This window comes from Dendropsophus ebraccatus, chromosome 5 (genome assembly GCF_027789765.1).
Source record: "Dendropsophus ebraccatus isolate aDenEbr1 chromosome 5, aDenEbr1.pat, whole genome shotgun sequence".
Classification (NCBI taxonomy): domain Eukaryota; kingdom Metazoa; phylum Chordata; class Amphibia; order Anura; family Hylidae; genus Dendropsophus; species Dendropsophus ebraccatus.
The window spans coordinates 57,962,922-57,990,791 of record NC_091458.1 but is presented as its reverse complement, the minus strand read 5'-3'; the positions used below and the strand labels follow the sequence as shown (position 1 = coordinate 57,990,791).

General features: G+C 43.4%; 1 protein-coding gene across 1 annotated transcript in view; it reads left to right on the top strand.

Moving 5' to 3' along the window:
• The window catches only part of VDR (vitamin D receptor), a 99,973-nt gene extending 74,230 nt beyond the window's left edge, over positions 1 to 25,743 (top strand). The window contains exons 5-9 of the mRNA XM_069972224.1: positions 9,204 to 9,303; positions 18,937 to 19,102; positions 21,831 to 21,982; positions 24,693 to 24,809; positions 25,057 to 25,743. Coding sequence (XP_069828325.1) covers positions 9,204 to 9,303; positions 18,937 to 19,102; positions 21,831 to 21,982; positions 24,693 to 24,809; positions 25,057 to 25,316 — 795 coding nt within the window. The 3' untranslated portion in view covers positions 25,317 to 25,743. The remainder of the gene's footprint in view (positions 1 to 9,203; positions 9,304 to 18,936; positions 19,103 to 21,830; positions 21,983 to 24,692; positions 24,810 to 25,056) is intronic.
• Positions 25,744 to 27,870: the final 2,127 nt, after the last annotated feature.

Genomic DNA, 27,870 nt, shown 5'->3' with positions numbered 1-27,870 from the left:
CCCATAGCAAACTTTTGATTGGGGCCCCCCCGCCCCACCCCTTCTCGATCGACCACTATGCAATCAACACACTCAGCTCTACACAGGTTCTGTACACCATATAAATTACAGTACAGTTACATCAGGTGACTTACAGGAGACGTCTTCTCTGATCAGAGTTCTTCCCTTTTCATTTTCTTTTCCATCTGCCCTGGGCCGTTATGAGAACTTCTCCGGGCCACGAATCCACAGAATCTGCCAGACAGACATATTAGGCTCCACACACTGTCACCATCCTCATCTCTACCAACTGCACATCTGTATTGGCCCCTTTACACCCACATTTAGTGGGCAGGCTGACTCTATGTGATCCCATTTTAGTATATGGCCCTCCTCTCTGTCGCCCCTCCTTATAGATAGCGTCCTTATGTTGCCCCCCCCCCGCTGTCCCCCTTATAGATGCCCCCCCATGTTGTCCCCTTATAGATGGTCTCCTATGTTGCCCCCTCTATAGATGGCCCCCTCTTCCCCTATATTGTCCCCTTATAGATGGCCCCCTTTCCCCCTTTATTTTCCCCTTATAGATGTTCCCCTCTCCCCCAATGTTATACGTTTATATCCCCCTCTCCCCCAATGTTGTACGTTTATATCCCCCTCTCCCCCAATGTTATACGTTTATATCCCCCTCTCCCCCAATGTTGTACGTTTATATCCCCCTCTCCCCCAATGTTGTACGTTTATATCCCCCTCTCCCCCTATGTTGTCCCCCTCTCCCCCTATGTTCTCCCCTTATAGATGGCCTGCTCTCTCCCTATGGTGTCCCCCCCTTATAGATGGCCCTCTCTCCCCCCCCCTTATAGATGCCCCCCTCCCCCCCCTTCCTTATAGATGTCCCCCTCCCCCCCTCCCCCCCCTTCCTTATAGATGTCCCCCTCCCCCCCTTCCTTATAGATGGTCCCCCTCTCCCCCCCTTCCTTATAGATGTCCCCCTCCCCCCCTTCCTTATAGATGACCCCTTCTCTTCTAGATGCCCCCTTCTCTTCTCCCCCAATTCTTATAGATGCCCCCTTCTCTTCCCCCCCCTTCCTTATAGATGCCCCCTTCTCTTTCCCCCCCTTCCTTATAGATGCCCCCTTCTCTTCTCCCCCCCTTCCTTATAGATGCCCCCCTCTCTTCCCCCCTTCCTTATAGATGCCCCCTTCTCTCCTCCCCCCCCCCTTCCTTATAGATGCCCCCCTCTCTCCCCCCCCTTCCTTATAGATGCCCCCTTCTCTTCTCCCCCCCCTTCCTTATAGATGCCCCCTTCTCTTCCCCCCTTCCTTATAGATGCCCTTTTCTCTTCTCCCCCCCCTTCCTTATAGATGCCCCATTCTCCGCCCCCTTCTCTTCTCCACCCCATTCCTTATAGATGCCCCCTTCTCTTCTCCCCCCCCCCCCTTCCTTATAGATGCCCCCTTCTCTTCCCCCCCTTCCTTATAGATGCCCCCTTCTCTTCCCCCCCTCCTTATAGATGCCCCCTTCTCTTCTCCCCCCTTTCTTATAGATGCCCCCTCCTCTTCTCCCCCCCCTTCCTTATAGATGCCCCCTTCTCCCCCCCCCTTCCTTATAGATGCCCCCTTCTCTTCTCCCCCCTTCCTTATAGATACCCCCTTCTCTTCTCCCCCCCTTCCTTATAGATGCCCCCTTCTCTTCCCCACCCCCTTCCTTATAGATGCCCCCTTCTCTTCTCCCCCCCCTTCCTTATAGATGCCCCCCTCCCCCCCTTCCTTATAGATGTCCCCCTCCCCCCCTTCCTTATAGATGGTCCCCCTCTCCCCCCCTTCCTTATAGGTGTCCCCTCCCCCCCTTCCTTATAGATGACCCCTTCTCTTCTAGATGCCCCCTTCTCTTCTCCCCCCATTCCTTATAGATGCCCCCTTCTCTTCCCCCCCTTCCTTATAGATGCCCCCTTCTCTTCCCCCCTCCTTATAGATGCCCCTTCTCTTATCCCCCCCCTTCCTTATAGATGCCCCCCTCTCTTCCCCCCTTCCTTATAGATGCCCCCTTCTCTTCTCCCCCCCCCCTTCCTTATAGATGCCCCCCTCTCTTCCCCCCTTCCTTATAGATGCCCCCTTCTCTTCTCCCCCCCCCCTTCCTTATAGATGCCCCCTTCTCTTCCCCCCTTCCTTATAGATGCCCTTTTCTCTTCTCCCCCCCTTCCTTATAGTTGCCCCCTTCTCTTCCCCCCCCCCCCTTCCTTATAGATGCCCCCTTCTCTTCTCCCCCCCCCCCTTCCTTATAGATGCCCCTTCTCTTCCCCCCCCTTCCTTATAGATGCCCCCTTCTCTTCTCCCCCCTTCCTTATAGATGCCCCCTCCTCTTCTCCCCCCCTTCCTTATAGATGCCCCCTTCTCTTCCCCACCCCCTTCCTTATAGATGCCCCCTTCTCTTCTCCCCCCCCCCCCCCCGTCCGAGGAAAGCAAGTTTAAAAGAAAGTAAAAAACTCACCTAACAACACGCTCCCCCGTCGAGCCTTTTTCCTGTCACCCCGTCTGATGCGCGGCTGCCGTCTGATGCCGCGTCCTAGCCCTGGCAGCGCGAGTATCATAGAGTTCTGTGTGGGCCTGTGGCCGCGACTTCCGGCACACGTCTCTGTGCCGGAAGTCGCGGCCGCAGCACAAGCCCACACAGAACTCTATGATACGCGCGCTGCTGGGGCTAGGACGTGGCATCAGACGGCAGCCGCGCATCAGACGGGGTGACAGGAGCACTGTGGACCGGTCCCGTGCTCCTCCTGGCCCAGTGACTCCTTTTCCCTATGGTTGGGGAAAGGAGTCTCCGGGTCGGAAGGAGCACGGGACCGGCCCCCGGCTATAGCACCCGGGAGGCATGCTCAGCCGCCGGGTGCTGCAGGATATGTAAGCTCCAGCGGCCCGCGTCACGGGCCCCCTGATGTGGCGGGGCCCCGTAGCAGCCGCTACGGCTGCTACGGCAGTAGTTCTCAGTAGATTCTACTACAAAGAAGTCGCAGCATAAACCCCCCTGTGATATAGTACATGTGAATAGACCCTTACCGGTAACATGAAATCAGAATATTACAAACTATGGCAGAATTACCTATTGGTAACCACATCTTTTTAGTACTTTGCTTCACAGCATGTTATTTTACAAATGGCATCAAATGTTAAGTGACCACAAACCTCTTCCTTGAATGGTTTTATATTATATCCGTAAACAACAGGCATCAGATGACTCAGGAGTTCAAGAGAAACTATTACAGCGTAGGTAGGAATACTAATGTAACACAGACTTCAGAAATACAATCCACTACAAATACAGTAGATTGGTAATCTTAATGAATATACACCATTCACTTGTATTGGCTCATGTACAGATGTAGACATCTCCAGTGTCACATAAACAGTGCTTGCTGTCTGTAAATTCCTGGACAGTCTGTAAAAATAGGGCACTGTTATAGATCATAGGTACTCAGAAGGAATTTCAATTAAGGTAGTTTTATTCACGAGTAGAAAAGCAGAGAATGAGCAAGGCTGGGTTCACACTACGTTTTTGTGTGCATCCGTTTTCATACGTTTTTCCATTGACTTGAATTATTAAAAAAAAAAAAAAAAAAATAACAAAATGCCTCCGTTTTTTTACGCACACAAAAGTATGGTCAGCTATGTTTGTGTACTTAAAAAAAAAAAAAAAAAAAAAAGTGTTTTGATCCCCCCATTTTAACAGATTTAAAAAAAGAAAAAATTAAACCGCAATATAAACGAATCATTGCAGTTTATCATGCACATGTGATTGCAGTTGTTACTGCCAAGTTTGTCGTAACGTATTATTGGGTCATTTTGTGAATAATTACTTAACATGTGGTGGAATTGTTCCATTTATAATAATTAACTTTAAAAATGATACTTAGATAAGTAATGCTTATTAGTTACATTTGAAACTAATACAGATATGGAGAGAAAGGAGCCGCTGCACCACATTTAAAACTAACAACCTTGCTTAGGAATAATAAAGGAATAGAAGTGGAATTAATTAATTTAAATTTGACAGATACAAATATTCAATATTACAAAGCACTTTAATTACTTAGCCTGGCACATCCAACAAGTTGATGATTGTATGTTTCAGGAAAAAATTACTCACTCATATTAAGTAAAAAAACAATGTCATTGTAGGTTATTATACTTTTGCTAAAGAAAATAAATGTTCTTACTGCTTATGACTCTGTACAATTGAATAGGAATAAGAAACTGCATTAGAATTATCATTATAGAGACAGTCCTTGGCAGATCCCACACACTCCTGTTACATTGTAAGATACAGTGATAAGCTAAAGCTTTAGGGTCTGTTCACACGTACAGATTCGCTGCGTAAAACCCGCACAGAACTCGCATCAAACTCGCATGAAAGTAGCTGCGTTTTTTGTGGTGTTAAACTTGCCTGTGAAAATCATGTTAAAATCAAAACTCGCATGTAAAAATCGCACCAAGCACGCAGCGAGAATACACATACATTGACTTGATAGCAATCCGTATCGCTGTGGATTTATGTGCGAGAAACTCACAGCGATAAATACGCAGCGAGTCTGTACGTGTGAACAGACCCTAAAAGTGCCACTGTCGTTATAACTTTCAAAATCTAAATCAACAGGGGATGTGATATAAAGCATGATTACAATTTACACTAATATTTTATTTTTTATCCTATGCTGTTAAACTAAGCTATAATTACTTGTATCCAGGTCCAGTCTTTTTAGACAGCTTTTTAGCCTTGTGCTTGTTTAAAAAAAAAAAACAACAAATGCAGGATGTAGGGATGGTCCGAACCTGCCGAGGTTCGGGTTCGTATGAACCTGAACGCTCTGCATCAGATTCTCGCTGTCTGCCCACTCCGTGCCGCGGGTGGATACAGTGGGAGGACCGCCTGGAAAACTGGGATACTGCCTATGGTTATGGCTGTATCCCAGTTTTCCAGGCGGTCCTCCCGCTGTATCCACCCTCTCCACGGAGAGGGCAGACAGCGGGAATAATTTCCGAGGGTGAGGGTTCGTGCGAACCCGACCCGAACCAGGTTCGGACCTCTTAGCAGGATGCATTGGGCCGTGACACACTATACTGGTGGAAACTGGACCTTGATTTCAAGTAAGTAAAGCTTTGTTTTAAAGGGGATAACTGTATATCTCTTACGTACATTCTCTGCACTGTTCCAGTGCAGTTTTAATTCAATCCTGTATCCAATAGGGCCGTTTGGAGTCCTGCCCTGCCCCCAAACTACCAAGTTGTATGGGAGCGAGGCAGTGCTCCAAAGGGCCCTACCAGACACATGATTACATTAAAACTGCACAGGAACAGAGCCAAGGATGAAGGTAAGAGACATACAGTAGTGGGAGTTCTATCAAACTGGTGAAAAGTAGAATTGACTCAGTTGCCCCTAGCAACCAATCAGATTCCACTTTTCATTACTCACAGATTCTTGGAAAAATGACAGGTGGAATCTGATTGGTTGCTAGGGGCAACTAAGACAATTCTACCTTTCACCAGTTTGATACATCTCCCCTATAGAGTCATCCTCAGTGCCCCGTGCACAATTAGGATCTATCATGATAGTTCCTTTTTAGAGCAAAAAAATATAATGATAATATACATTGTAAACATGCTTTAGTTCAAATCCTCTGTTTTAGATTTTGAAAATTATAATGACAGTGACACTTGCACAATATTGGGTAGGTCATTGTTGTGCCACTAAAACAGCTCTGAGACATTGAGGTATGAACACCCTATGATCTCTGAAGGCATCCTGTGATATCTGCCACTAATATTTAGCAGCAGCAGATCCTTTAGTCCTGCACGTTGTGAGGTGAGGCCTCCTTGGATCTGACGGTTTTTCCAGCACATCCCACAGTTGCTCTATGATATTAAGATCTGGGGATTTTAGAGGGCAAGTCAACACCTTGAACTTTTTGTCATGTTCCTTAAATAGTTCCTGAACATTTTTTGCAGTATGGCTGGGGCATTATCATGCTGAAAGAGGCTGCTGCCATTGGGTATTCAGTTGCCATGAAGGGGCTTACCTGCTCTTCAATAATTTCAGATTGTTATTGTTAAAGTAACATTCACATGAATGAAAAGATCCAAGGTTTCCTAGCAGAACATTACAAGAGCATCATACAGTCTTTGTTGGCTTGGCTTTTTCCCATCCTAGTGCATCCTGGTGCTATCTGTTCCCCAGATAAGCATCACATTCATGCAGCCATCCACATCATATGGTCAGGTTCTGATACTCACTTGCCCAAAGTAGGAGATGTAGATGGTACACAGGGGTCAGCATGGAACTTCGACCTGTGTGTAGTATTAAAGTTATGCTCCATTTACTTCAATGAAACTGGGCTACAAAACCACACACAAACTGAGGACAAGAGTGGAGCTGTTTCTGGAAGAAAGCAGCCTGGATGACTCCTTTAATAACTCCTTTATTTATATAACACCAATTTATTCTGCAAAGCCTTAGTAAGCTTGTCCTGACTAAGGTCGATCCCTGTCCCCATTGGGGTTCACAATCTAAGTTAGGCTCTGTGCACACAAAGCAAAACTGGCGGAATGCTCTGCCCCGGAATCCCGCCAGCCTCCCTGTCATAATGAGTCTATGGGAGGTTCGCGCGCCTCCTCTATCCGCGCTGAAGAATGAACATGTTCATTCTTTAGCGCGGAGAGAGAAGGCGCGCAAGCCTCCTATAGACTGTCATTATGGCATGGAGGCTGGCGGGATTCCACGGCACGGAGCCTTACAGATTAGCTTATCTGTATGTTTTAAATTATGGGTGGGAATTGGAGTACCTGGAGGAAGTCCACACAAGCTCAGGAGGAACATACTGTACAAACTTCTTGCACGGGTTTTAAACAGTTTTTGCCAGGAAAAAATAGTATAATACGGTGTTAGCTAGAAAAATCCATATCGTGGTAGATACTTGTGCTAGCCAATAAAGGTATCCCTCCTAAAATACTTTGATCACAAGTATCTACCACGATATGAACTGTTTTTGTCAGAGCTTACATTAGGATTTACAGCAATGTTGCTACAGTAATTTTTTTCGATGGTATCAGACCAATCAAGCTATCCATTGCTTTTCCCACACTTATTAAGCCTTGTCTGTTTATCACCTTGTTGCCTCTGGTTGTTCTTCTTTCCTCTGACCACTTGCCGCTAATGATGCCATAACCATCCAGATGCCATGCAGGAAACTCCACAGTCCACTTCTGAGTTAGGTTTTTTTTTTTTTTTGCAAGACTCCAAAGTACAGGCATTGAACTCAGTAAACCAGCCACAGGTCCACCTTGGTATACATTGGCATATTGTTCCCTAGGATACCAACATATATCCTGAACCAAGGCTACTATTCACATGTGAACCTGGGACAACCTATGCAGAGATGTATTACGATGGATCTTTAATTGGGTATTAAAATCAGAGCAGTGTTCAGTAGACTGCACAGTAGAGCTACAAAGACATGGGCACTTTGTGTCAATACACACCATACTTTGTAATATAAGATATAAGCAATGATTGTAGAAGTACACCACTATAAGGCTGGGTTCACACTACGTATATTTCAGTCAGTATTGTGGTCCTCATATTGCAACCAAAACCAGAAGTGGATTAAAAACACAGAAAGGCTCTGTTCACACAATGGTGAAATTGAGTGGATGGCCGCCATATAACAGTAAATAACTGCCATTATTTCAATATAACAGCCGTTGTTTTAAAATAACAGCAAATATTTGCCATTAAATGGCGGCCATCCACTCAAATTTCAACATTGTGTGAACAGATCCTTTCTGTGTTTTTAATCCACTCCTGGTTTTGGTTGCAATATGAGGACCACAATACTGACTAAAATATATGTAGTGTGAACCCAGCCAAATACTGCATCCAATAGCACATACATGGGGTAGCTAAAGAGGGTTGCAGAAGTTACATTTAAATCTAGGCCCTGATGCTTGAGGTGGTAAAGACCTATCTGCCACTATAATAAAGACCCTCATATGCATTAAAGTCATCTGAACCTACTGATTTTGACTGGACTGGACAACTGTGTAAAGGGTATGGTGGCTTACCGACTCTTCCCACACAGATGAAGTTGGGGGAGAGAAGGATCGAGCATCATGGATCGAACTGCCCAATCTTTTTGTTCTTGGGAAGATAAGTAATCACCAGATGAGCCTGGCAGCAGCTTAGATCCTTCTCCCTTCATTATTTATTTTTTATTTCAGCTTTTTATTCTGTGCTGAGGTCATTTTACACAAGGGGGTTTTACCATTACCCAGCATTCCTAGGAACGCTTATTCACTACATAATTAGCCTATGTAAATGGCCCAGCGATCAGACAACGAACAAGCAAACACTTGCCTGCCTGCTGATTTGGATCTTTTGTCAGGCCGGTAAAATCCTTATTGATCATACATCTGTCTTAACAGGAGACGTGCTGCTGATAACAGTGTATTTAAATGGCCGCATAGTGGATACAGCAATCATTCTTGTGATCCGGCTGATCAGCGCTCGTTTGCAGCCCCACACAGCAGCTAATCGGGCTGCGTGAAGACAAAAAGCAACAGCAAGCATATCAATAATCCAACCAGTGACCAGCATGATTTGTTTTCTCCTTCCCTTTTTTTTTTCTTCTTTTCATCTTCATAAAAAAGGTCATATATCGGATTCCAGGAATCTGATATCAGAGACCAGGAATGGTCTCCTCTGTCTTCTTTCGTCCTTTTTTTTTTTCTTTGTCTGCCCCACCCATCTGATACACTGTTAATACCAGCTGCCAGGCACAGCTCTCCAGCAGGCCATCAATTTCAAAATTTTGACCTTTAATCCTCCAGCAACACAACAGCATCCTTCAGCGCCCAGCATCCCAGATGTGGCATGGGAACTTCAGTGCACCATGCTCACAATATCACACAGCCCACTTCTGACCAATCAGTTATTACTCTTATACCCTTTCCTCAGCTGAGAACATTCATAAATGGCACATTGTACCTTAGGCGTCGTCTTAAAGGTTTTGCAGCTCAGTCGCATCAGCAGGTTTTGCACCTGTAACACATAAATGAAAATCTGTCAGTCGTAAAGTAAAAGGCTTTATTTGAAAGGCTTCATTCATTTTTATTTTATTTTTCTATTTCTTAGACTACAATTTGCTTAAAAACATTGTGGATTGTTTTTGTTTTGCACAGCCTCCAGTCAGAGAAAATGTGTGTAGAAGAATTACAAGATCCTCATCCGTCCAAACTCAGAACTATTCTTCAGACTCGGACACCTTTAACGCCTCTCCAGGTATAGCTATTACTGTGATATTATGCACTCTTGTGTTTATTGGACAACATAAACTACATTCCCAAGTGTATGTGGGCCTTAGTGTGTTTGGCCGCTGCACCAAGCATATAGTCACCAGAGACATCAGCCATTTTCATTGTAACTAATCTGTGTGCAGTCGCAGAACTCTTCCATTATTCCAGTCATAGGACTTCAATAATTTCATTCACTTTCAATTTTAGTCAGTCACCAGATATTCGGTAAGCAGATATGCATGGAATGGGGCATAACATGTATATAACATGCAGTCGTCAGCAAATTGAAAGTGTATATGTAACCATAGTACCACAAAGTATTTGGCTAATACAATTAGGAACCTTAACCTGGTTAAGGATAAGTAGGCTGATGACTGATGTCCAATAATATACCCATCATCTAGGTGATATAGATATGTGTATGTAATAACTGGCCTTCCACTTCAGTGTCCAGGGTTGCAGCTTGTTCTTATCCAGGCTTTTGAAGTCCATGCTGCTCCATGCATCTCCACCCTGGGTGTCTGAAAGAGCTAGATCCAGTCTTGGGAAACTTCTCCCAGGACTCGATACAACTTTTGCAGGCACCTGGGGCGCTGTGGTATGCAGTACATTTATTCCGTATGGCCTCTGCATTTTTGCAGCAGATTGAAAATGCAGCACCACTGCCTTATTAACCAATCATCTGCCGGGCATTTGAAGATACATCACCTGCCCGCGCTCTATCTTGCTTCTCCGGCCCCCTGGGTCACTGATGGTGCTCATCCAATCAGTGCATTGTCGTGGAACAGTGCACTGTTTGGCTGAGCGCCATCAGTGACTGGGAGCCAGAGAAGCAAGCTGGAGCACGGGCTGGTGATGTACTAGCTTCTTCAAACAGCCGGCAGACGATTGGTTATTAAGGCTGCATTCTCGCAGCGGATTGAAAATTGCAGCGTGAAATTCGCTGCGGATGTGGTGTGTGTGTGTGTGAACACACCCTTTAAAGTGTCACTGTCATGAAATTTTTTTTTGCAGAAATCAATAGTCCATGCGATTTTAAGAAACTTTGTAATTGGGTTTATTATCCGAAAAATGCATTTTTATCATGAAAAAGCAGTTTGAAGCTCCCCCCCCGGTCTTCATTGTTCTCCTATGGAGAGAGCTAAAGAAAAGACCAAAACAGGACAACAAAGAGTTAATCTACAAATCCCTCACCCGTTATCTCTTCTGACCATCACCAGTAACCTGTCTGAGCTCAGATTACAGCTGTCACCCAGCTCAGTGCCTGTAATCCTCTGTTATCTGCTTTCTGCTGTCGGCTAACTCCCTCCTTCCTCCTCCCCCCTCCCCTCTCCCTAGAGCAGACAGGGGACGACTCCTGCAACAAGTCACAATTTTCAGATTTTTTGGAGTGGATGAAAAAGAGGAAGGAGGGGGGGGACCTGGGAAAAGGCTTTTTACATGCAGATAATGGCAGATTTGGCTAATAAACCCAATTACAAAGTTTCTTAAAATCGCCTGGACTATTGATTTCTGCAAAAAAAAAAAAAAAAAAATACGACAGTGACTCTTTAAAGGCAATGGGTCCGGATGGTATCCAGCCAAGAGATCTTAAAGATGCACCCTTGACTAATTTAGTAACCTGTCCTTTCTAAAGATGTGTTTACACACACAGATTTGACTGACAATTGAAGCCGAAGCCAGGAACAGACTATAAACAGTGAACAGGTCATAAAGGAAAGGCTGAGATTTCCCCTCTTTCCAAATTAATTTCTGGCTTTGGCTTCAATAATCTGTCTGATAAATCTGTCTGTGTAAACGCACCATAAGAGGAGATGCTACTGCTTTTGCATTAATCTTATACACTTAAAGGGGTTGTCCAACGAAAATCTTTTTCTTTCAAATCAACTGGAGTCTCGGCCAGAGATGTCAGCAGAGAGCACTGTGTCAGACTGAAAAGAAAACAACATTTCCTTCATGACATATAGGAGCTAATAAGTATGAGAAGACTTGGAAATTTTTAATAGAAGTAAATTACAAATCTTTATAATTTTTTGCTATCAGTTGATGTGAAAGAAAAAGATTTTTGCTGGACAACCCCTTTAAGTAAAGAGCAACTTGGAACACTTGCTTATTACTTGCTGTCTTTGGGTTTATATGCAGTCCACAGTTTTGTAATGTTATGGTCTATAGGACCTCTATAAAATAGGTTGCTTAAAGGGAAATGCCAGAGGTGGAATATAAGAATTGTAAGAGACAGAATAATTCAACCAATTATAAAAATAACAAGGACAAAATATAAGGGCAGACCAGATGGGCCAGGTGGCCTTTTTCTGCATACAATGTTTCTGTGTAACAACATTGTGCTATAAAGTTCAGCAGCAGCAAGATTAACTCTTAATAGTTTACAGTACATTCCCTGAACTCTGTAACCCTATATGGCGTGCTCTCTGCTATCAGGAATAGACTTGTTTTCCTGATTGTGGCGTTTAAGGAACAGTAAAGATACAGCTTTAGATTTCCCACAGTACGATAATTACAGTGTAGCCATGTTCAGCAATTATGTCAGTCGTATAATAAAAATATGCGTAATACTGTCTATATATACTGTAATTTACATATTAAAATTAAGCAATAGGTTACAGTACATAACATGTCTGCTATTTGAATAGAAATGCTGATTGATGGGCCTGATTCACTGTTAATCCCTAGTGATCATCTACTTTTGAATATTTACAAATTACAGTAAAGTACACTAATGTCCATGCACCTTCTAGAACTGTTGACCAAACGATTGATCGGTTGACAGTTATTTTTCATGGCTTTCCTACACACATGAATTTTTGGCATGGCCAAACGTTCATGTGTTCCCTGTAGTGAAAGGAGACTGCATTACCGCTTGCTTATCCCTCCGATAAAAAAAGATAGGTTGAGAGTTGGGAGACCCTGATATACCTTGAAGCCATACCTTTTTATTGTTTCACTGACAATGCTGTTTCAGGTTTCGTTTTGTTGTGCATTTCACAGGATTTTTATTTATTTATTTTTTAACATATTTCAATACATAAAAATGCAAGATTATTTTTTGTTTTGCAGTGCTCTCCAAACATTTGTGGTATTATGTGTGTTTTAAGTATATTTTACAGGCTTTTTTTCTTTTCTTTTCTTAAAGAAACCTGGGTTTTTGTATATCACTGCCTGTGCATGTAAAATGTGTAGCCGGTTGTTAGGGCGTACATTAGGGATTTACACAGGATATTTCTTAACTAGGGTTATCTCAGCTTCCCTATTGCATGGGCTAAAGATTAGGGGCAAAGGGGGCCATCCGTGACCCAGAAGCCGGAGAAGCAGTGGGAAAGCTGCTACGAGTGAATCTATCCTTGCATGTCATCAGCCTTTAAAATACTGTGTATTTAACCCCTTAATATCAGCTATGCCGGTGCACCTTACAGTTGAAATGTATCTATACGTTGGCAGCATGAAGGAGATTTTAATGTGTGCAATGCTCCTTCAGGCCAGATTCCCATGCTGTGGATCCATTGCCTGTTAGTTTCTCTGAGAATACATACTCGCAGCGGGATTGTCACCCCGCTGCAAGTATGTAACTGACAAACCTGTTAACCCCCCACTGGCCAGAGCATACATTACCTGCTCCACGCACTGGCTTGCTTCGTGGCTCCCGGTGTCTGGATGTTCCGGACCGTCAATCAGTGAGCTGTGGCGGGGCAGCGCTCTGATTGGCTGAGCGGGACAGTGATCATCAGTTTAGCTTAGTGTGAACAGGCCTTAAGTGCGTCAGTAACAGGAGTGGCTCCTGCCAATGACTGATCAGAGCCCCAGCAGTTTGACTACAGGGTTTTAATCAACATAGCATAGCCGAATAGCATAGCATTGAGCAGTGTAAGCAATCTAATAGGTATTTTACTAATAAAAATAAACAAATTTGTTATCGTAGTGTGCAGAATTGTCCAAATTTTTCAAATATAAGTAAATTAATCCCGCACTGTGAATAGCATAAACAAAAAGGGTGAGAAAAATACCTACAAAGATTGCTAATTATATATCAGGAAAAAAGAACAGGCAAGAATTCCAATCTATAGCAGTATGGTACCAATAAAAACTATAGCTCATGCTGCAAAACATTAGCACCCACACAGCCCTTGTAGGTGGAAAAATAAGTTGTGTCTCTTAGAAAGCGAGGAGCAATAAATGTAGAGCACTGCTAGACACTAGAGGTATCAATAAATTGTGATTAAACAGCATGACACAGAGTTCTACTTAACCCCTTAACGACATTGGGCGTAAATTTACGCCCTCGCGCCCTGGTACTTAACGCATCAGGGCGTAAATTTACGCCCGATGTTTCCCCGATCGCTGTGTGTTCGCACACAGCGATGGGGGAAGATGACCTGCTATAAATCATAGCAGGCCATCTTAGCTTCTCGACACGGGGGGTGGTTAACACCCCCCGTGCTTACGATCGCCGCTATTGGCTGATCAATTCAGATCAGCCAATAGCGTCGATCGGAACCTTTCCGGGTCATCGGGTCACCGGTACCGGCCGGCCGTTCACGGCGATCGGGCCGGTGGCACGGCGATCAGAGTCCACAAAAATAGTAAATACCTGCTCTGGACCCCTAAGCTAGGTAGCTGAGGGGTCCAGAGCAGGTATTTGTACATTACTCACCTGTCCCGGGGTCCTAATCGGCGTCTTCCGGGTTCGCGGCGTATTCCGTCGGGTCTTCGGCTATTTCCGGCGGTCCCCATCGGGTTTTTTCGGCTCCAGTCTCGTCTTTTTCCGGATTTTGCGCTCTGCTGCCCTCTAGCGGCTGATATGTGTAATACACTTAGCAGCTACAGGGATGTTCAGAATGTAGAAAAAGTTTTTTTTTTTTTTTCCAATTTTTTTTTTTCTATTTTCCGCACCCACGAAAGTGCGCTGCTAATCAGCAACTCCTCCTTTTTGGCGTAGGGTGTTTTTTTTTCTATATTCTACTACCACGGTCTGCTAAGTGCCGCACATAAGTGCGGCAATAATCAGCAACTCCTTTGTTGGCGTAGTTTTTTTTTTTTTATACTTACTGTAAAAAAACACGTAAAAAACACTACATTACACCACACTACATTGAATAAAGTTTGACACTACACCACTACATACCCCATATACCAATCCCCGTATAAAAATGGCCCCAATAAGAGATCACGGTATGGCGTGAAATTCTACAAACTGCACACGTGCACACTGCGGAATGGCGGAGGATAACTCTTCGTGCATTCCGCAGCTGGCACCCGCCGGCGGACTGATGCGGGCGCGCGTCTCCACCCGTGTCATAGACTCCATTCTATGCACGGGCGGATTCCATCGTCCATCCAAAGAATGAACACGTTGGATGGAGAGCGGAATCCGCCCGTGCATAAAATGGAGTCTATGACACGGATGGAAACGTGCTCCTGCATCACTCCGTCGGTGGGTGCCAGCTGTGGAATGCACGAAGGGTTATCTATCGCGATTTCGCAGTCTGCACGTACACTTAGAGTGTATGTAGGAAGGGACACCCGAATCCAGCCCTAGATGCCCCCAGATGCCCCCCCCATCCTCGGAACAAGTGGGAAGATCGTCCGGGAACTGATCTTCCCACTGCTGGATAAAGGTTACCACCTGCATGGGGATAACTTTTATACCAGCACCCCCTCTTCCGGTCCCTCGCTGCCCGAGCTACTGTAGCTTGCGGCACGATCCGAAAATATCAGAAGCAGTAATACCAGCCCTAATATTTAGCAGCCATGGAGCGGACCCAGCGCTTCTGGATATGAAGGACCCCGTATCGCACCAGGACAACTTTCTCCAGGTGACGTCCCCCACACTGGAAAACAGGAGACCCCAGAAGAAGTGCAGAGTGTGGCATAACAGGGTGATCAGGAAGGACACCATTTTCCAGTGTGACACCTGTCCTGATCACCCCGACCTCTGCATACAGGATCGCTTTAAGGCGTACCACACGTCATTGGGGTTCCACATTATCTAAATTCTGTCCCTTATTCCTATTTCAGGGGTCACGCTGATCCAGGGATTATTCTGATTGCCATTATGGAGTCGGGAAGGAATTTTTCCCCTGTGATGAGGCTACTGTCGTCTGCCTCACGAGGTTTTTTTTTACCTTCCTCTGGATCAACACAGATTGAGTTTGATGGACACCTGTCCTTTTCAACCTTATAAACTAATAATTGGCCTAATACCCCCAAATAAATTAGAATGGTCCCTTTTCCCCAGCTAAATAGGTATGGCCATTAGAGGATGCCATGATGCAATTACAAAGCCTCTGTGCTGCCAGGACAGTAGAAACCCCCCACAAGTGACCCCATTTTCTGGAAACTACACCCCATAAGGAATCTAACAAGGGGGGCAGCGGGGATATGGCCCCCTGGTGACGGCCACATTTGGGACGTGAAAATGAAAAAAATGGTATTTTTTATTTTCTCGGCACATGTTCTACATAAGTGCCCGTCACCAGTGGGGTCCATATGCTCACTGAACCCCTTGTTAGATTCCTTATGGGGTGTAGTTTCCAGAATGGGGTCACTTGTCGGGGGTTTCTACTGTCCTGGCAGCACAGGAGCTTTGTAATTGCGACATGGCCTCCATCCTCCATTCCAGCCTCTAAATGGCCCTCTGTCCCTTTGGTGGCTTGCCCTGTGCCCATATGGCACATTATGCCCACATGTGGGGTATTTTCGTACTCAGGGGAAACTACCCTACACGTTTTGTGTTCATTTTCTTTTTTAACCCCTTGTGGAAATGGAAAAAATCAAGGCTAGACCAACATTTAGTGTAATTTTTGTAAAATTTTTAACTCTAAATCATTAATCTTGTCATGATTTTTTCATTTTCACAAGGGACTAAAAGATAAAAAAAAACACTAAATGTGTAGCGCAATTTCCCCTGAGTACGGAAATACCCCACATGTGGACATAAAGCGGGTGCAGGGTAAACCTCCGAAGGGAAGGAGCGCCATTTGGTTTTTGAAGGCTGGATTTGGATGGAATGGATTTCGAGGGGCCATGTTGCATTCAAAAGGCCCCTGTGTTGCCAAGACAGTTGAAACCCCCCACAAGTGACCCCATTATGGAAACTACACCCCTCAAGGAATGTAACAAGGGGTGTAGTGAGCATATGGACCCCACTGGTGACTGGCACAAATGTGGAACAATGTGGCGTGAAAATGAAATATTACATTTTTTACACTATAATGTTGGTTTAGCCTTGAATTTATCATTTTCACAAGGGGTTAAAAGAGGAAAAAAAAAAAATGTGTAGAGCAATTGTAAATGTGTAGAGTCCGTAAATACCCCACATGTGGACATAAAGCGCCATATGGGTGCAGGGCAAGCCTCCGAAGGGAAGGAGCGCCATTTGGATTTTTGAGGTTGGATTTGGCTATATTAGATGATGAAGTGACCTCATTCTGGAAACTACACCCCTCAAGGAATCTAACAAGGGGTGCAGTGAGGATATTGACCCCTTGATGACGGGCACATTTGTGCCATGAAAGTGAAAAAATGAAAATATTCCCTTTCACGTAACATTTTTCCACATTTGTGCCCGTCACCAGTGGGGTCCATATGCTCACTGAACCCCTTGTTAGATTCCTTGATGGGTGTAGTTTCCAGAATGGGGTAACTTGTAGGGGGTTTCCAGTGTTTTTGGCAGGGCTCTGTAAATGCGACCTGGCCCTTGAAATCCTTTCCAGTGAAATTCAGCTTCCAAAAGCCAATTGGCGCTTCTTCCCTTTGGAGGCTCGTCCTGCGCCCCCTTGGCGCTTTATCGCCACATGTGGGGTATTTCCATACTCGGGAGAAACTGCGCTACACATTTTGTGTCTTTTTTTTCCTCTTATCCCTTTAAGAAAATGAAAAATTGAAGGCTAGAACAACGTTTTAGTGTAAAAAATAAATTTTAATTTTTTCTTACCATATTGTTCGGAAAATCTGTGAAGCACCTGTGGGGTCCAGATGCTCACCGCACCCCTTGTTACATTCCTTGAGGGGTGTAGTTTTCTAAATGGTGTCCCTTTAGGGGTGTTTTTTAGGTTTTGGCACCCCAGAGCCTCTGCCAACCTGAAGTGGTACGGTCAAAAATGACCAAATATAACGGAGGCGTTGAAATTCACTAGGCGCTCCTTTATATCTGAGGCTTGTGGTTGCATCAAATAGCGCAATAGGGCCACATATGGGGTATTTCTATAAACTGCAGAAACGGAGCAATCAATATTGGGGTGCGTTTCTCTGGTAATAGGTTTATAATTATGAAAAATGTTGGATTACAATAAAATCTCTCCACAGAAAATTTAAATTTTCTAATTTCTTACACACCTAGCTTTTATTTCTGTGACTCCCCTAAAGGGTTAAAAAAACTTTCTGGATATGCTTTTGCAGAGTGTGGGGGGTGCAGTTTCTGAAATGGGGTGCTTTGTGGGGCTTTCTAACATACAGGCCCCTCAAATACACTTTAAACCTGAACAGGTCCCTAAAAATATCTGATTTTGAAATTTTACTGAAAATTTGGAAATTTGCTGCTAATGTTTTAAGCTTTCTATTGTCTAAAAAAAAATGAAAGATCGTTTAATAAATGCCGCCAACATAAAGTAGACATGTTGCTTATGCTATTTAATATATAATTTATGTGGTATAACCACTTTCTGTATAAGCAAAAAAGTTTCAAAGTTGGAAAAATGCATTTTTTCAAATTTTTTCACGTTATTTGGGGTTTTTTCATAAAGATTCGTTATTAGTATCGACTCCAATTTTCCAGAAATGTAAAGAACAATATGTCACGAGAAAACAATCTCAGAATCAGCCGGATAGGTAAAAGCATCCCGAAGTTATTAATGAATAAAGTGACACTGGTCATATTCATAAAATTTGTCTCTGCCATTAAGGCCATTTCAGGCTCTGTCCTTAAGGGGTTAAAGGGGTTATCCAGCGCTACAAAAACATGGCCACTTTCCCCCTACTGTTGTCTCCAGATTAGGTATGGTTTTGAAACTCCGTTCCATTGAAGTAAATGGAGCTTAATTGCAAACCGCACCTGAACTGGAGACAACAGTAGGGGGAAAAGTGGCCATGTTTTTGAAGCGCTGGATAACCCCTTTAATAGACCAAATCATTGAGTATGCCGCACATATTACCGGCCTTCAGTTTGTGGCCACCTCGCCTGTGAACAGGGGTCTTTGCCAACTCCAAATTGTTTTACTTAAATATTGCTTTACATGTATATTGTGAAGGCTATTGAGGCGTCATGTTTAGTAAAACAAATAAATTAGCTGAATTTTAGTACCAAAATTTGCTTAATAGAGAATGTAGAAACAAAATAATATTTTTATTCTGCTTTAATTGTCTGTTGTTCCTCCTGAAGCCTTTATTCACTGGAATGGTATGGTGTAAACTTTCCAGATCCACACAAGTCTCATTAGTCAGAGGGGGTTTTGCGTAAGACCTGTGTTCTGCTTTTGTTTGCTTAGAACAACTCCCTCTAATATCTTTGTGGTTAGCACACTCCATTTACACCTCACCATGTGATGTATGTCTTTCTCTCTAAACTTAAAACAGCAAAATAAAAAAAGTAACTTTTATAACTTTGCAGATCCTTCAGAAAGCAGCTTTTTCTCGGGTTCACTGTTCGGTGACTTCACCAGTAGCAGTTCACCTGAAGGTTCTTCTGAGCTGTCAATGCTCCCTCACCTTGCCGATTTGGTCAGCTATAGTATACAGAAAGTCATTGGATTTGCAAAGATGATACCTGGATTCCGGTAAGAATTTGATTTTCTTTATTGGAAGAAATAAACCCAATAGGAATAGGAACAATGGACAGTACACTTTTTATTCTACTTTAATAATGGCTCTAATTCTTTCTAAACCTTTTAAAGAAAACAACAATTTAGGGGAAAAAATTTCCTTAAACACTCAGATGTACTAAGATGCAACTTAAGTCCGATTGTTTGGCATTTGAATACTGGTGGCTGAAGAAGTTGGATATGGCCCAAGGGAGTCCAGGAAACCATGGTTGCAGCCATAGGCTATATCCATGTTTTCCCAGAATCCCATGGCTGCACCCAACAACTTAAGCCATGGTTATTACAATGATGAACAATCGGATTAAGCATGTTTAAGTTGCACTTATCTCCAGTTAAGATCACTGCTCTGCAGAAAGAGAGGCAGTGTGCTGGTGACAATTCAGGGAGTGCTATAATAAGGCTCTGCTGACACCCCATTTGACATGTGTGTACACAGAGGAAATCTCCAGAAGTTGGACATATCTAAATGCATCAATAGACTTGGACATTTGCCAATATTGTGTCAACCATTTCAGTAAAAGGGATTCCTACCCTTTATACTTTTATTGTATAACTGGAGTGAGTGTTATTAGTTAGCCTCTTTACTCAACATGTATGGTGTATTGTCTCAGGATATTTACTATCCAATAATGTATAGTAGTAGTGTGAACAAAGCATAAGGCTACACTACGCAGAACTGTTGTACTAATAGACCACAAGTCACATGACAATGTATTCTTTTTTTCAAGCTTACATTTTAATATTAACACCCTTTTTAGCAAGTCAAATTGTGCCAATCTGACATCACTCTTATCAAGAGTCTAGAATAGAATCAGAAGGGGTAATCAGGCCTTTAAAAAATGGTTAATACTTGCCCTACTGATCCCACATCACTTGTTGTCCCCTGGTTCCCAGGTCCCACCATTCTGTGTACTTCCCAGTCCCTGGCTGTATTGGGCTACTGTGATTGGCTGCAGCAGTCACATGTCTGTGTCAAGGGGCCAAGAAATCTAAGGCAGACCGGACCCAGGAAGTTTCAGAATGGAAGCAGTGGGTCAGTAGGGTAATTATGGATGGGTTTGGTTATTCAAAGCCTTGCAATGTTTAGCAGCCCCATTGACAATGAAGCACTGCCTGTGCATGTGTAGTGCGCTCTATGAATGCAGAAGTCAGATCACCAATGAGCATTTTGTTGGTGGACGGTGCTTAATGGCTGTGGAACCCTATATCTCCGTCCATTACGGCAACATAGGCCCCGCCCTCGCCGTCTATGCCTCTAGGTTGGCCCATTCCAATGGGTGGGGAGTTGGTGGGGCATAGACGACAATGATGTCACAGAGGGGTGGGGCCTACGGTGATGATGTCCACAGTAAAAGCTTAAGAATGGTGCTCCTTATATGGAAAGGGGGGGTGACAATATCGCATTAAATACACTTTTTTTTGGAACTGAACACCCTTTTGCTCCATGCCGCTCCTCCTGGGTGCTGGGAAACGCTGGATCCAGTCCTGGGAAACTTCTCCCAGTTTTCCAGGACTGGATGCAGCATTTCCAAGCCCTTGGGGAGGAGCAGCACAGAATGGCAGTCAGTGAAATGGAAGCAGTCTAATGAGTGGATTGCAGAGATAATTAAGTGGTTTACTTCATTGTTACTGTAAATTCGATTATCTGTAGTGATAAATGTACAGGAGCACTGGTGACATGCCTAGAAAACACCCTTGTAGAAGTTGGCGAGTGCAGTTACAGGCATACAGGGTCCTTTGGACGATTTTTTTTGTAAAGCCGATGGGAAAAAGTATCTGTGTTTATTTACAGGGAACAGTATTAACCCCAAAATGACCCAGTGGACCCCGCAAATTTTCATTTTTGTGTTTTGTGTACATACATGTACGGAGGTAGGTAAGAGACCTCCGGTGGTCTGATACAGCGATCGGGACCCCCACACTCACACTGCGGGGGTTCCGATCGGTAAGTGACAGGGGAGGGGTTATTGACACACTGCAGAGCGATCGCTGCAGCCTATCATTAACAGTGAGGGCTTGGCTCACCTCCAATGAAGTGCGCTCCGCTCCGGAGCACGCTTCATAGCTCATGACGTATCGGTACGCCCAGGGTCGTCTGGGCACAGACTTCCAGGGCGTACCAGTACGTCCTTGGTCGTCTAGGGGTTAAAGGGGTTATTTTCCAATTTCCTTTTTTTTTTCAAAATCAGCTGGTGTCAGAGATTTGTACTTTACTTCTATAAAAAAAAAATTTAAGTCTTCCAGTACTTATCAGCTGCTGTATATCCTGCCGGAAGTGGTTTATCCACTTCAGTCTGACTCTGTGCTCTCTGATGCCACCTCTGTTTATGTCGAGAACTGTCCAGAGCAGTAGCAAATCTCCATAGAAAACCTCTCCAGATTGGAAAGAAAAAAAGAATATACCACTTCCTACAAGACAAACAGCAGCTGATTAATACTGGAAGACTTGAGATTTTAACAGAAGTAAATTACAAATTTCTGGCATCAGTTAATTTGAAAGAAAAAAAAAATGGTGGCTTTCCTGTATTTATAATACTGCAATAAAACTGCGTGGATTTGCCTGTGCTGGACTGAAAATAAATGAATGCATAAAAATGTCATGGTTTAAAGATACCTATTGACCAGGAGAATTGGCAGAATTCTAATAGTAGTGTGTTTTGGTTTTTTTTGTATTGAAAACTAGTGATCTCACTGCCGAGGACCAAATTGCCTTGCTAAAGTCATCTGTGATAGAAGTTATAATGCTACGATCCAACCAATCATTTACCTTGGAAGATATGTCCTGGACATGCGGCAGTGAAGACTTCAAGTACAAAGTGGATGATGTGACTCAAGGTACAGTACATGTACAAAGAGAGGTTATATTATTGTCCTTCACAGATAGAAATTAGTCACATGGCTATGACCTTCTTTATAAGTATTGGACACGAAGAAAAATGTGTAAGTCCATATAGTTGTTCAGAACAAATTCTCATAGACCAATTCATTGTGCAGCATGGCCTTGATTTTTCAGTCTGTAATTGCTTCCTTGTTTAGCAGTATCCTAAAACATACAGCAAATAAGTCTAATGGAGCAGATTGGACATCGGCATCACTAAGTGGGCAATTTATGCTATTTCACTTAATTGTCTTCCCTAGAGCTATATACAGTGTTAAGTCACACAATCTACAGATAAGCAACATATGCTGCTCATTCATTTATTCTGTTTTACACACCTTCAGATGTGTGCATTACCTGCTTAGTGCTTCACTTGGTACATTTATCAGCATTCACCGAGGAGGTATTCATTATTTCTGGTAAATGTAGTACACAGCAGAGTAGAGTGTGGCACATTTTGTGGTAAAATCTATGGCAGGGTTCACATCTAGTTCAGCTTTTGAAACAATCCACCCAATGCATGCACCAGATGTATTTAAAGGGGTTACTGTCACCCCCACTTACTCTGTGGTAGTTGGGCTCCCTCTCCCCTGGGAGAGGCATCCTCACTTCAACTGCAGTCTCCAGGAAGCACTAGTAGCTGGCCTCTACTTGACTTGTAAGCAAGAGGGATTGTGGGAAAGTGTGTGCACTGTTGCAGGACAACAGCAGGGTCACAGTGCTAAAACAGCACATTTGTTCTCCTTTTACATATATGTATGTGCTGTGGCCCGGGTTGCTAGAAACTAGTGTTGGGTCTGCTGGTGGGTTCTGGTGTTTTGGGGGGCTACTTGTCACAGTGGCCAGGAGCGGTAACACTCACCCCTGGTCACACAGCGACTGGACCTTGGTTAGAACAGATGTGAAGTGCAGAGTGCAGGTGCAGAGGTAAAAATAAGTCCCACTTTAAACAAAGTCTAAACTTTTTTAATATTTTTAGTGCAATATTAGTAACAGTGCTCAGGTACTTTGTGCAAAATCAATACATTTGGAGAACAGGTGAGTTGATAGAAGTGAACAGTAGAAGGTGTCAGGGACAATTTAGGAGGGCCCCTTGCCTAATTAGTGAGTACTCTGCTGGGATGTGATGAATTGTCTCTATTGTTTTCTGTAGAAATCCTCGTATTCACATATATACATGATCTCTGCATATATGACCGCCTTTTGCCACTCAGTGTCTGGTTTCTGTCCTAATTGGGTAGTACGAGTCCCAGGTCTCCTGTAACTGGGTGGAGCTAGCTAGTAGTATTCCTCCTACTCAAAAGGAGGTCAGTAGAGAGCGGCTGTACTGTGCTCTACCCGGGGTAAAACCTTTATAGTGTTCTCCTTTCTTCAGGTGGTTGACTGCCCTGACACTAGAAAAATCCACAGCGTAGGCAAGTCTGGAGCTTAAACTAACTAACTCAAGGAAGTGCAGACTATATTGGCAACAGTGTGTTTGTAGGTAAACCTGTGGTAACTGCAGCTGTGCTGTGAAGGAGTGTGACCTAGTGGTTGCAGTAAGGTACAGCAGCTTACTGTCCTAACTGTGACACTGTAGAGAAAACACTTTTCCCTAGGTGTAAGAAAGAAGAAAAGAAACATGGGACACTACATATATTGTTCACTACATATATTGTTCACATTGTCTATGGACATGTACATATGTTCTGTGACTTTCCTATCCAACACACTGCACCAAAGACATAATGGGACCCTAACTAGTTTTATTAGCTCAAATACAGATCTGTATCTGTATAAAGTACAAACATATGGCTTAGCAGCTTGCTTTTTTGAGTAAGCTTTTTTTCTGCTCACCAGTCTCATAATTTCCCATGCATGGTTGTTTCAATATGTGGGAGAAGAATGAGCACAGCCAGGCCAGCCTGGCACAACTAGCTCAATATAACAGATCATGTCATTCTGTAGATAAAGATATCGATAAATGCCATTTTGTTGGCAACCTATTTTTTCACCTTCACAAGCCAGTTTTACCTGTGTTTGGAGTAGATGTTTAGGGCAGAACGTGTTTATCTCCTATATAAGTAGAAAAAAAAGAGAAAATGTTCAGTGCATTATCTCAGGCCTTGTAGATAAGCACCTGGAAGAACCAGAGTCTCCTTATCTGTAACTAGACCAATGCAGAGTGGACATGAATGAAGTTTTACAAAGAAAATAAATCCTTCAAAATAGCTATGTAACACATATCAGCATGTGACCCAGGCCATCTCTGCAGAGGAAATTGTGTTCATGTAAAAAAGGGATGCTGCATATTGAATCATTGCCTATGAGTCCATAATATTCAGAATATAAAATACACTACATTTTTTGTTATCATATGGCAGATAAAATGTTTCCTGTTTTATTACATTCCTATTGTACTAGAATCCTACCAGCATCATGAGAAATTGGAATGAGAATACTGAAGTAGTTTGTATGCTATACATGTTTGTCCACAATGTTTCTATGGTATATGGCATTTGTATGTGGCAGGATGCTGTCTTTCACTTATTTTTTAATGATTCAGCAACACCCAGTTATACCATATTTTACTGTGCCCCCTACTTTCCATTATGTAAATGGATGAATGGTGAGGTTGGGGAAAACGTACAGCTGATTAACTCTTAGTATTTGTTGTCTCTCCTGCAGCCGGTCATAGTATGGAGCTTCTGGAGCCACTTGTGAAGTTCCAGGTGGGACTGAAGAAACTGAATCTTCATGAAGAAGAGCATGTACTTTTAATGGCTATCTGTATTCTCTCACCAGGTCAGTGCTTAGAGGTTGGGGATTTATATAGTATGTGCAGATATACCATATGTTATTCATCACCATATCGTCATTATATCACAGTGGGCTAAAAATGGTCACTGATAAATTGGTGTTTGCTGCATGTGTCCAAGTGACCATGATGGCAGGAGTACATATATTGGGGCCATGATGGCAGTACATATGTGGGACATTTCTTCAGCTTTCTTTTGCACTGATATTTACTGGTTTTATGTGGGATTTATAGACCGTCCAGGAGTCCAAGACAAAGCGCTTGTTGAAGCAATCCAGGATCGCCTCTCTTCGACTCTTCAGACCTACATCCTTTGCAAACATCCACCCCCGGGGAGTCGATTGTTGTACCCAAAGATGATCCAGAAACTGGCCGACCTGCGCAGCTTGAACGAGGAGCATTCCAAGCAGTATCGTTTTCTTTCTTTCCAGCCGGAGCACAGTATGCAGCTCACGCCACTTGTATTGGAGGTGTTCGGCAATGAAATTTCTTAAGTTGACTTACATTTGAAATGGAACAGGAATGAGTGAATTAAATGTAAAACCATATTTGGGTCTTCATAATGTTTTCTGCTATGGGAATTGGTTGGGAGTCTTTATTCTAGAGATAATTGTCTGCAGTTGTATATAGAGCGTGCTATTTAAGACCTGTATGGAGAAGAGAACATGGATGGTTACCTTGCTATCTGTAATTATGCTTTAAAATAGTGTAAGTCCCCCTTGCCATGCTTTGATGCCTTGATGTTATGTTCCACTATAAGAAGCTTTGCCATGTTGTGTGCCTTCTAGACAGCAAATGTCAGAATGTGTCATCTTTGATATAGTTAGCCTCTATAGGACCTTTTCATGCACAAAAGCCATTGTTTGCTAAATCTAAAACTTGACAATTGCATGTGCCAAATTCTGAAGGACTGTACAGGCCTTAAAGGGGTTGTCCGGCAAAAAAAAATTATTCACAGAATAACACACATTACAAAGTTATACAACTTTGTAATGTATGTTATGTCTGTGAATGGCCCCCTTCCCCGTGTTTCCCCCCACCCACGCTAGACCCGGAAGTGTGGTGCATTATACTCACCGCATGTCGTGTCGTCCACGGTCTCCGATCGTCAGCAGTGACGTCTTCTTCGGGAGCTTGGCGGATCTTCCCGAGTGCCGGCCATCCTCTGCAGCGTCATCCGAAGCTCAGCCGCGATTGGCTGAGCATAACTGTGCTCAGCCAATCGCGGCTGAGCGACTGATGACGCGGCCACGTCATCAGCTGCTCAGCCGCGATTGGCTGAGCACAGTTATGCTCAGCCAATCGCGGCTGAGCTTCGGATGACGCTGCAGAGGGCGGCCGGCACTCGGGAAGATCCGCCAAGCTCCCGAAGAAGACGTCACTGCTGACGATCGGAGACCGTGGTCGGCACGCGACAGGTAATGTATAGCGCACCACACTTCCGGGTACACGGGTGGGGGTGGTGGGACACGGGGAAGGGGGCCATTCACAGACATAACATACATTACAAAGTTGTATAACTTTGTAATGTGTGTTATTCTGTGAATAATTTTTTTTCGCCGGACAACCCCTTTAAAGTCTTTAAATTTTATAGTGTAAATATGTTTAAACAATAACCAAAGTATATATGTATGTGTATGTGTGTATATATATATATATATATATATATATATATATATATATAATTCCCATACCTGTGTAATGTAACTGTAGACCGAGAGCTCTATCTGTCCTTACGTAGTCCGAATCATAGTTGTTTGGTACTGAGGTGTGGTCTACTGATCTCCTGTGGGAGAGACGTCTGCAATATTTGTCCTCGTAGGGTAATGTCCATTTTTCTGGGGGAAATTTTTGAGGCTTAAAGTCCATACTGTAAATCTGAATGATGTTGCTTTTGCAACACATAATGTTTTTTGCTTTTTAAAACCCCATTCAGATCTGTGGAACTATTTCAGAAATTGTGCACAGCCACTTATGTTATCAGAAGTGAAGTCTGTATGAGGCAGCCCAAGAAAAAGAAATTCTTCAGGTGTTGTCCTGAGAACTGTGTTCATATATTACAATCAGTTATTGGTATATTTTATTGGGTGTATATGTGAGAGAATGTATATTTTCAGATTGCAAATAATAATTATATTTTAATATATAGAACTTTTGAAAAAGAAAATGGGAATGGCCATGTTTTTTTCTATGAAATAGCCAATTGCTGCTGTACACATGACACTTGACTTATTGATGCTGGATCATGTTGAGGCTCCAGCCAGCATACAACACCAGCAATCCAATATTTATAACATTGGAATTTTGTTCAACTTGGTGGTGCTGTTCAGCATATTCACATACGACTTGTTGCATAATTCTCAGTGACAGTACTATATGCTGTGTGTGGAACAGTAAAAGGGTTTTGCACATGCTGCAGAAACGTTCTCATTTAGATGTATTAAATGATTAAATGTTTTTTTGGGAAGCAGGGATATCTGTCACATATGGACATAAATCTATTGAAGATTGCATTTTATTGAAATACTAGTAATACTGGTCTTATGCATGCAGCAAAGCATTGAATGTACAATGCTTCTAGGGGTCATAAATAAAGATGCATTGGCCATTGGCTTTTAAACCTCACTGTCTTCCCGGTCCGTGGGGAATGGGGAGACAGCCCGAGTCCCACCTGGAAAACAGGGATACAGCCTATGACCTAGGTGGGACTCGGGATGTCTCCACCTTCCCCACGAAGCAGGCTGGCAGCAGGATTCAAAAGCTAATGGTTTGGGTTCGTATGAACCCAAACTTTGGCCGGCTTACGAATCTCTGTAAAATGCAATTGAACATGTCACTAAAAAGAAAAGGAAAAAAATGTGTGTGAAATATGGCACATACCAAGGTAAGGACCCATGCACTTGTGTCAGTATTACACCTTTGAGATTGGAGAGAGCCTTAAAGTGACTCTGTATCCACAGTAGTCTGCCCCCCAAAAACCACTTGTAACTTCAGATAGCTGCTTTTAATCCAAGATCTGTCCTGGGGTCTGTTTGGCAGGTGATGAAG